General features: G+C 33.4%; 1 protein-coding gene across 6 annotated transcripts in view; it reads right to left on the bottom strand.

The window, feature by feature from the left end:
* Window positions 1-279: 279 nt before the first annotated feature.
* HEATR5B (HEAT repeat containing 5B) overlaps window positions 280-11,189 on the bottom strand; it is a 105,105-nt gene continuing 94,195 nt past the window's right edge. For 3 of the 6 annotated variants that reach the window (XM_082745302.1, XM_082745303.1, XM_082745304.1), the window contains 3 exons: window positions 7,577-7,728; window positions 6,150-6,363; window positions 280-1,180 (listed from right to left, as the gene is read on the bottom strand). In XM_082745302.1, the coding sequence (XP_082601428.1) occupies window positions 876-1,180; window positions 6,150-6,363; window positions 7,577-7,728 (671 nt within the window). In that variant the 3' untranslated portion in view covers window positions 280-875. The remainder of the gene's footprint in view (window positions 1,181-6,149; window positions 6,364-7,576; window positions 7,729-11,189) is intronic. The other 3 variants (XM_082745305.1, XM_082745306.1, XM_082745307.1) reach the window with 1 other exon arrangement.

The raw sequence follows: 11,189 nt of genomic DNA, 5'->3' as shown, positions 1-11,189 counted from the left end.
TGCTCAACACTGTGGCAAACACTCATCTCATCAATTATCTATTGGATAGGGTAAAATTAAATTCCGATTCACAAAAGACTGGCCTTATCATAATTATGACAAATACATTTTTGTATGCCCTTCAGGACTTAGCTTGATGCTTCATACACAGTAGGTGCTCAATAAATATTTGATGAATGAAACTAACCATCACAGTCAGAACTCAATGCTCTGTTCTATAATTATAAAACATAACCAAGGCCAAATTTTAGCCATGAAAAAAAAAAAAGGAGAACATTATTCCACATTTGAAACATTTTAATGGATCTTTCAATGAGAGCTTTAATTCAGCTAACACCTAAAATACAGACATAATTTAGTTATCTAACATGGAAGTAAAAAGATCTATCAGAAAGATAAGGACATTCTGAGAAATGCTAAGAAAGTGTGACTTTATTCATATTATATACACCATGAAACATTTTCCATTATTTGAGTTACTTCAAAATCTAAATTCTGCTTGTTTCTCAGTTAAATTTTTTCATGACAGATGTTGAATATTGACTTATTTTTTCCTGACAATACCAATAGGCTGCCCAACATGATACAATTGTTTTTAGCACTTAAATTTAAGAGACTATGGCTCAGTATTTAAAAAATAAATTAATAAAAAAGAAATATTACAGGGAAAAAAAGGAGAGCACATCTACCCCATGATAAAAACAATTACCCCTTTCAAATCAGAAAATGGCATGAGCATCATTTTACTTAACCTACTTAGAAGCATACAATACTCATATACAAATGAAGTAGGACCTATAGCCCAGAAAGGTACAATGGCGATCACTAATTAGTTGCCAGTTGACAATATAAATAAAAATGAATGGAATATCAAGTTAAAAAAAACTGGTTTTTAGCTTAATTGTTGGTGCAGAATGTACAGCAGGGGTTGGCTGCCTGGTGGCTGCTTTAGCTTTGCTGGCTTGGCTTGCTCGAACAGCAGTTTCCAAACGTACTTTCAACTCAGGAGCCGCTCCCATTACTGTCTTGAAAGCGTGTGGATACAGAGGTCCAATATGCATTAAATTCTGGAGTGCAAACTCATGAAGATCTTTGGAAACTGTACTTGCTGAGGCAAAAGAATTTTCATCCAGCAGGTAAGAGATCAAAGTGGGAACTAAAAGGGCAAGTAACTGGACTCCTGCAAGGAACAATGATAAGGTCTGAAGATCATCACAAATCTGTCAATTACAATAAACTTTAAGATAGGTGATTACCACAGTAGTCTCGGTCACAATAAAACATTATCAAATAGAATCTGTCTTAGACATCAACAACAATTAATATTAAATATTCAATATTAATTAATATTAATATTAAATATTTACTTAATGCCAGGCTATGTTTGGCTTGGAGACCAAGTTTATTAAGACTGCATATTTTAGTTTATCTTGTTTTGTTAAAAAAAAAAAAAAATACTGGCTAGGGACACCTGGGTGGCTCAGTCGGTTAAGTGTCCAACTCTTTCCCAGCTTGGGTCTTGATCTCAGGGTCATGAGTTTAAGCCCCCATTGGGCTCCATGCTGGGTGAGGTGCCTACTTACCAAAAAAAGAAAAAAAAGTGAAAAAATACTGGCTAAAAGGGTAAAAAGGAGTAAGTACTCTACAACTACCATCTGGTGGAATGTATTCTGAGAGTAAGATCATGACATTTTTCAGGGTATTTCAGAATAGGGAGGATAGCATAGGAAAGATAAACCTGAACAGCATCAATTTACTATTATTTAACTAAAACTAGGTATTTCCTTCTTTTAAAAATAGAAATACAACTATTTCCCATTTTATCACCACCATTTTATTTACCACAGTAAACTCCACAATAAGTGAAGGAAAAATATCTCAAAAAGAAGCAAATATGTAGAATTTAGGGTTAAAAAAACCCAAGAGCCTGTGTCTGGTTGACATATACTCTAAGCCCTTCAAGATTTATTTGGAAGTTTAATCCCATCCCATTTACTAGTCTCTCTGTCTAGTCTAGAGTAAGATCATGACATTTTTCAGGGTATTTCAGAATAGGGAGGATAGCATAGGAAAGATAAACCCATATTAACAACTTCATCCTGGAATATAAATTTCATTAAAGCTGGTATTTTTCTTTAAAAAACGTGATCATGTATACATATGTATCTGATAATCAACACTGAGAATAATAATTTTTTCCACTTTTGTTAACGTTTGTAGAATGACAGTAGCCAAGGTTGCAGGGGAGCAGGAAACATCTGATACAGAATGTGGAATACAACATTCACTGACGTCAAGAAATACAATGATAACAATCATTAGACCTTTCCGGAACCCTAATCCCATTCTGTCCCTCAACATCTTCTTTCCCTGCTGTGTTTTTTTTCTGCATAGCATCTTCCTAATTCATCATCTATTATATCTATATCCAAAATTAATATAGTTCTATCCACTTTCACTTCTATATAAAACTATGTATATAGATATATGTAGACAATGTTTATCTATACAAAATTTTATGTTTATATATAATATAGATACAGATATACCCAAGGGGGGGGAATGTTCACTGTCTCTGTTTTTGCACTATGATATAAGCTCCATGAGAGCAGGGATCTTTGTGTAGTTATTTCATGACTAGAACATACCTGGTATGCAGCAGGCACTCAATAACTACTTGTTGAATGAATGAACAAACACAAACATCCTTTGCCTTGAAAACCCCTCAGAAGTTTTTATCAGTTGGATATTCTTCCATGACAAAGTTTCAGAAGAAAGGTAGCAAGCTGATATTTTAAAAGTCCCAAGAATTCTCCAATTAGCTAGACTTAACTCAATTTCCCTCACACAGAATTATAACAGTATTGTATAATAAGAACTTCTATATAAGATATAATAATGAATCACCAAATAAATATGAAATTATCTTCAGTACACTGTGCATACTAAAGCAGACAAGGTTTTCAACATCAGGTTGAAAAGCAAGGTTTTGATTTTAACAGTTAATTAACTGGAAAAAATATAAATTATTTAAGTACCCATCAAGTATCTAGAAATGTGCTAGGAATTTTAGGAAATACATAATTCATCAACAGCTTTCAACTTAAAGCTGTTAGTGCCTAGTTGAAAAGGGTATCCAGCACATCAAACAATTAGAGAACTAAATGCTAAAAACCTATAGGGAACATTTGAGATATAGTTCCTCAAAAGCCTCATAAAGTGGAAGAATACTTTAGGATTTTATAGTTTTAGTTATTATCTTAAAACCACAAAGCCAAAGAATAAGGTTGATTATAACTGCCAAAGAAATTGTATGAAGGGAAAGATGAGAGTGGGCTGAGTAATTGAGCAACATTTCTTGAAAAAAATGAGATCTGATGCAGGTTAAATCTGTTTGTGTAATTAGAAATGAGAGGAAGAAACATACCTGTTAGGAAACTATTAGAAAACTGTTAGGAAACATTTAGAGCTATTTAATTGAGATGATTAGGTACAAGAATAGGAACCAAGATTCTCCTGAATCCCAGAGAAGTTTCCAAAAAAGATAGGACAAGTTTTGAGTAACAGATTGAATCAAGAATATGAACAAGAATTAAGATTCAGGGGCACCTGGGTGACTTAGTGGGTTAAATCCTCTGCCTTCAGCTCAGGTCATGGTCCCAGGGTCCTGGGATCAAGCCCCACATCAGGCTCTCTGCTCAGCAGGGAGCCTGCTTCCTGCCTCTCTGCCTAATTGTGATCTCTGTCTGTCAAATAAATTAATAAAATCTTTAAAAAAAAGAATTAAGATTCAAATATAATTCCAATGTCTTTAGCTTATCACCCTGGTCATGCTGGGTGAAGAAACACTCATTGCCTATTTCTTTAATGAATATTATAAAGTTAAAAACAAAAAAATTAGCATTTGTAACTGTTGTGAAGAAAGGTGGGTGATAAAACAAATTTAAAAGATGAAAATTTGTCTTCTGGGAATTACATTACTATATTTTACGTAACTATATATTATAATTTTAAGTGTTAGTGAGATATACCTCAGACATATCTTAATAGCAATAAGCATTATTCTGGTTTCTTCATTTTTTAATAGACTGCTTCACTGAGATAACAGATGTTTTGTATTATAGAAAGACTTTTAAGTATAATAAAATTGGCATTAAAAAAATTAAGATAAATATAAGGCCAAATGCATACAAAAACCAAAGGTAAATGAGTCCTATTAAGAGGGTATGATGGTGGGTGCCTGGGTGGCTCAGTGGGTTAGGCCGCTGCCTTCGGCTCAGGTCATGATCTCAGGGTCCTGGGATCGAGTGCCGCGTCGGGCTCTCTGCTCAGCAGGGAGCCTGCTTCCCTCTCTCTCTCTCTCTGCCTGCCTCTCTGTCTACTGTGGTCTCTCTCTGTCAAATAAGTAAATAAAATCTTAAAAAAAAAAAAAAGAGGGTATGATGGCATTCGTCAGGAAGGTAACGTCAAATCAATGAATAAATGAATGAGCATATACGAAATAATGTGATGGCCACAATTTACCTTTGGTTTTCGCCATCATGGCCACAAACATAGACCATGATGTCAGTCACAACATTTCTATTCAAATAATCTATTAATATCTAATTTCAATTAAACTTATCAACTCTCAAAAAATCCTTCTTCCTGACTTTCCCAATTCTGACACTGCTTCCATGTTTCTTCCACGTAACATAGTCCTGTTCAGCTCTTCTCTTTCTCTTGCTCCCTATAACTAGTCACTCATCAAGTAAGATGAATTTTTTTTTTCATCATCACCTCTGCATTTCTCCTTTTCCACTATCATAGTTCTGGATTATTACTATTTTTAAAAGATTTTATTTACTCATTTGAGAGGGAGAGCATTCACATATGTGTGTGTTGGTGGGGAACAGTAGAGGGGGAGGGAGAGGGACAAGCAGACTCCAAGCACAGAGCACAGAGCCTGACTCAGGGTTCAATTTCAGGACCCGAGACCACCAATGGAGCCAAAACCAAGAGTCAGACACCACCCAGGCACCTCTGGATTGTTGTTTTATAGGGAAGCTCTTACAGTAACTTTTCAAAGTCTCTACTACCTTTCCAATTTCCTGTAAAAATTTTTTCAAGGGAAGAAGAAAAAACTTACAATAGAAAAAAAATGGATGTCATTGTTATCTGGAGAGTAATCTAGCAATATATATTAAAAGTCTTTAAAATGTACATTCCTTTCAACCCCCAGTAATTTCATATTAAGTATTTTATCTGATAGCTATAATAAATAATGTGTGCAAACATATCTGTACAAGTATACTCATCTCAGTTATTTATGATTTTGAAAAACTGGAAACACCTAATGTTCAATCATAAGATATTAGCTTAAAAAGTATAGTCTTTCTGCTGCAATTAAGTCATTTTTTTTAAAAGAAATTTTAGATTATGATGAAATCAAGGGAATAAAGAGGAATAGGTATTAAGCTGCGGAAGTCTCTGATTAAATGGACGTATGTGGTAACTTTTCATTAAATAAAAATAATTTTTTTTAAAGATTTTATTTATTTACTTGACATAGAGAGAGAGAGATCACAAGTAGGCAGAGAGGCAGGCAGAGAGAGAGAGAGGAGGAAACAGGCTTCCCGCCGAGCAGAGAGCCCAATGCGGGGCTCGATCCCAGGACCCTGGGATCATGACCCGAGCCAAAGGCAGAGGCTTAACCCACTGAGCCACCCAGGCGCCCCAAATAAAAATAATTTTTAAGTTTAAAAATTGGAGGTATTTTAATAATGATGTTTGGTACTAATACTAATCTGATTCTATTTGTTATAAAGCTTCTGTATTTCTATTATGAACACCATACTAAATTACTTTTATAAACTTATTAAATACCCACATTTTCCTAATTCTTAAAGAGTACATTCCTAGAAAAAAAAAATCAGTGTGTTGAAAGGCCATCAGTAATTTAACTTCTTGCTCATAAAAAAATGAATATAAATAACTCAATATATTATGTCAGTAGCATGACCAAAATATTAAGCTTTCTATAGTAACCACTCCTTAGTAAACTTACTGTTGCAATGGCCTGTATCTAATATCAAGTAAGATATATACATATGAAATATATATAAAATACAGTTCATTTTGGACTGCTGGCTTTTTATAAGAATACTTACTGTTTTGTTCTTCCCCAAGAGCAACTAATGTTTCCAGAACTTTGATTCCTTCTTGAACAGCTAAAAGTTCTGTGCTACTGGCTGGTCTGTTTCTTTCAACAGCTTTCAGCTTTTCAACCACTATTGGAGCCAAGGAATGGATATACGGAGTTGAAAGGGCACGATTGGAATGTTGGAAGACTGAGAGGAGAAGCTGATAACACTTGGCTTGGACCTATATAAGAAAATAATTTTATTAATTAACATGTGTGATAGTTCTCATTTGCTGTACAATCACATTGCAACTTAATATATGCTGAAAAGATATGATACTGCATGATGAAAATAGAACTGTGGGATGAATTAATACCATTTTCTATTTATAGAAATAAAGTTAGAATAACGAAACTTCTAATAAGCTAACTAAAAAAAAAAAAACAAAAGAAATTAAATAAATATTCCTTATATGGTAACTGCCAAATTACCAAGCTTACATAATTCATTTCTTTCTATAGTATGGTAGAAGCTATAAACCAGGAACTCCAATTTATGTTTTTAATTTTTCCTTTGTTTGAAAATTGTCCCTTCCATTTTAACCTAACATATTTAGTAAGGAAGGCTAGTATCTAAATGATGTCAAACAATGCTATAAAAATACCCCCGGTAGACAACTCAAATTCATTTGAATTCTCTGGAAATGAGCTTATGCTTATTTAACCTTTCCAGGCCTAGAAAGTAAAATCTCATTGGTAAAAGGAGTAAAATCTCATTCACTTTAGCATGAAAGGACTTCATAGTAACCCCAAATAAAAATTTTTTAAAAAAAGGAAGGAAGGTAAGATAAAAGGAAGGCCCATCACTATATGGGATAAATAGTGGAATAAAGCTGTTTCAGCACTTTGGTAGAAGAGAAGTTGCTAGACCTTACTGGACATAATATTGGGCAATGTTTTCAAAATACAGATTTATGATTTAGGAAGACAGTGGCAGAGTCTAGGAATCATGTTATTAAGCTGTTTGTTTGTTTGTTTTTTTCTGATGTGCAGCAGGTTTGAGAATCATTAGTTTAGACTTTGACATTGTGAAGCCAAAAAACTTTATTTTCTAGAAAAACTGGCTTCTAACAGGTTCATCAAAACATGTAATAATATAAATTTATTCTTTAATGCTTTTGGTGTCATTAAGTAAACAGTGAAAGATAATAACCATAGACTCATGCAAAGTCTCTACCATTATAAGGAAGAGTTAATCAAATATTTTAGATACTGGAGAATTTTTTGCAGGTGTCTCCTAGTGCTTAAACTGAGTGATCTTTTCCAGCTTTTCTACTGAAAACCCATATAACAAATATTTGGGTTTTCAAATAATGCCTCACCCATTTTAATGAATTGATCTGAAATTTTACTGATGATATGGAATGTTTACCTGTCTGTTTAAGTGTAACTTACCCATGGGTCACATGAATTCAGTGCATTTTTAAATCTGTTCATGCAGCCATTCTGTAATGACTGGACTCCTATTATTTCACTACTAGCAGACCACAGGAAGAGTGCAATTGCTGTTAGCATGCTTACTTCATCAGGCATAGGCATGGAATCTTCTGAAATACATGAATAATATTAAAATACATGAAAAAGGAAAGCAATGTGCTGTTTCCAACATATTTTGGAATTCCAATCTTGAACAATAACCCTCTCTCCCCCAGTGACATTTATAGCAGTGTGTTCCTCAATCTAATATAATCCATAAACAACTGTATGAATAGAAATCAATTACTACTGAGGAAAAAGGGATACTTTATCATAAGTCCTGTATTGAAGTCCTTTTTTCCTTGTTTTTCTGGATGGTACAATATTAACTGAAAAAATTTCAGGCATAAGTCCTAACAAGAATTCTATTAAGGGAAAGCAAATTTGAATGAAAGATAACATAGTAATATAAAATTACTTAAAAGTTATGTAACTTCTTTGTAGTTAAGATGGATCAAAAATTTCCAAATACTTTCCTTCCAACAAAGTTAACCAATTATAAGATATTCCAAGTAATTTAAAAATCCAGAGCAGACTTTCTTAGTGATAACACCTTTCTATTCATTAAATATGAAACCTACACATTTTATACAACCATAATCAAAAAATTTTGCACAATTTCTTCAAGACAGTATTCTTATAATGTTAAAGAACTTCTATTGAAATCATTTATTTGAGAATAAATACAACCTAACAAAAATACAGTATATAATTAGAAATACCAGAAATATCTATATTTATTCTAAAGAAAACTACTATTAAACATATAAAGTAAGAGACCTAAACTATTTTGCCATTCTCATTTCTTCCACAGCTGAACTTATTAACATTCTTTAAGTATGAGTTTGGACTAATTTGGAAACTGCAAATACTCAATGATAATCAGTAATTTATCAAAATTATGAACATATATATTTGATATGCTAACATCTAGTATTTAGGGTACTGACATAAAATAGAATGAGCTAATAATAATAGAAAGATGCCTATTAACATAAGGAAAAAAAGTTATAAAATTTGAAGGATTTAGCCAATCTATAATAATCTAAGTCATACCTGTTAAAAACCTGAGAACTCCATAGCAGGAATATTATCATAGGTGAAATGAAAACAATTTGTAACTCAGAGTCTGTGACACTGTAAGCAATTTTTATTCAAAAATTAACACTTTATTGTAAAATTGTGACTTTAAGATTTGCCATTTAAATACTGTTTTCTACTAAAAGAAACCAGGGCTGTTTTGGAGAAGTGATGGAACCAGAACACTAACAGGAAAAATACAAAGTAAGCCTGCTATATTTTTGGGGCAAGAAAGTAAAAATGTCCTCAAGAAATAATGGGAATATGTTAAAATGATAAAAATGGACCTACTGAATTAAAAAAAGGATCATGTCTGTACTGATAGTAATAACAAACGTAAGAAAATAAAAAATAAGGGCAAAGAACAAGCTCTTCCCATGAAATGCTGGCTAAAAAATGTACAAGGAAGAAAATTAAGGAGGAAATTAGAAAATTATCATTTTGACATCTTCACAGTAATAACTGGTTCAAGTACAACAGATGTTAAAACCACTGGGCACCTGACTGTCTCAGTCAGTAGAGCCTGCGACTCAACGTCAGGGTCACGAGTTCAAGTCCTGTGCTGGGGGTAGGGTTTACTTAAAATACAAACCATAAAACCCCAAAAACCATTGGGTGAAAGTTTGATGGGGAACAGATAATAGACAGAGTTTCAGATTATCTCCCCACAAATTCCTTATTAGTTGTAAAAGGGGAAAACATCAACTCTGTAGTGGAGAAATATGGCAGATGCCATCTTAAGTTATTAAAGTTAATATTCCCGATAATGGGATGAGCAACATTATATGCCTCCTTACAAGATGCATGGAGAAAGACATACCAATACTCATATAGTATTTCTGCCAAAAAAGCATAACCTGAATCTAACCACAAGAAAAGAAACATACAATTCCAAATTGAAAACCAATCTATAAAATAGCTGTCTGCACTTTTAAGACATTTATATCATGAAAGATTTAAAGAAAAGCTAAGATACTGCCTCAGACTAAAGAAGACTAAATCATTACAATAACTAAGTATGACAACTAAGTATACATGATCCTGGACTATATCCTTGATAAAATAAAGAGTTGTATTAAAGTCATTATTATGACAATTGGTAAAATTTGCATCTGAACAGTAACAGCATTGTATTGATGTTAAATTGCCTACATTTGATAATTCTTCTGTGGTTATGTAAGAGAATGTCCTTGTTCATAGGACATCTCTGAAGCATTTAGTAGTACAGAGTCATGATGACTTCAGTGTATTCTCAAAGGGCTCAGCAAAATAAACAATGACATTAACAATAACATACAGATTATGGAGTAATAAAATGTGACAAAATGTTAACAGTTGGTGAATCTAGAAGGGTATATTGTAGTTCACATTTTAAAAAGTTTGAAATCTATTTCAAAATTGAAAACTTTTTAAAAATGAAGAAAAATGGCAGCAATCTTAAGAGTACAAACTACCTTCAAGGAGATTTATATACGTATGTCTATGCTCACGTACATACACATGCACATTTTTTCTAAATGGAAGTCTCGGATTTCATACTAGGAAATGTGATTTCCTAAATAAAAATTCCTTATTATAAAACTTTCCTTGTAAAGCAAGGAATTTTACTTGCCTTGCTTACAAATATTACACAAGTAACACCTGTGGCCTTAACTCCCACTTGATACTGGCTGTCTACTGAAAATTCAGTTCTGGACAGAATATTTTATGCAAGTTAATTTTATCATACCTTTAAATTAACTTAATATTAACGAACATGACTGATAAAATATCAAAACCTTCCCATATAACTGACAATTGGAAAAATGTGTGATTATTGACTTTGGAACTGCCTCATGACAATTAAAACAATATTTATATTCTTAAACAAATTCTTAACTATTTTTTTACTTTATTTTTAGTATCTATTTACCTATTTACACATATACATACATATAAATGTGGCATTTAACATTTTTTTAACATTTCTTTAGTTTGTTAAAAACCTACTTTAAGGGGCGCCTGGGTGGCTCAGTGGGTTAAAGCCTCTGCCTTCGGCTCAGGTCATGATCCCAGGGTCCTGGGATCAAGCCCCACATCCGGCTCTCTGCTCAGTGGGGAGCTGCTTCCCCACTTCTCTCTCTCTGCCTGCCTCTCTGCCTAATTGTGATCTCTGTCTGTCAAATAAATAAATAAAATCTTTAAAAAAAACAAAACAGGGGCGCCTGGGTGGCTCAGTGGGTTAAGCCGCTGCCTTCGGCTCGGGTCATGATCTCAGGGTCCTGGGATCCAGTCCCGCATCGGGCTCTCTGCTCGGCAGGGTGCCTGCTTCCTCCTCTCTCTCTGCCTGCCTCTCTGCCTACTTGTGATCTCTCTCTGTCAAATAAATAAAATCTTTAAAAAAACAAAACAAAACAAAAAAAACCTACTTTAAAAAGCAAAACATTAACTCAAGATAAAGCTAAAATAGTTT

This window comes from Mustela nivalis, assembly GCF_964662115.1.
Source record: "Mustela nivalis genome assembly, chromosome: 8".
Lineage (NCBI taxonomy): Eukaryota > Metazoa > Chordata > Mammalia > Carnivora > Mustelidae > Mustela > Mustela nivalis.
The sequence above is the reverse complement of the archived record's forward strand: the minus strand, read 5'-3'. Positions and strand labels throughout refer to the sequence as shown.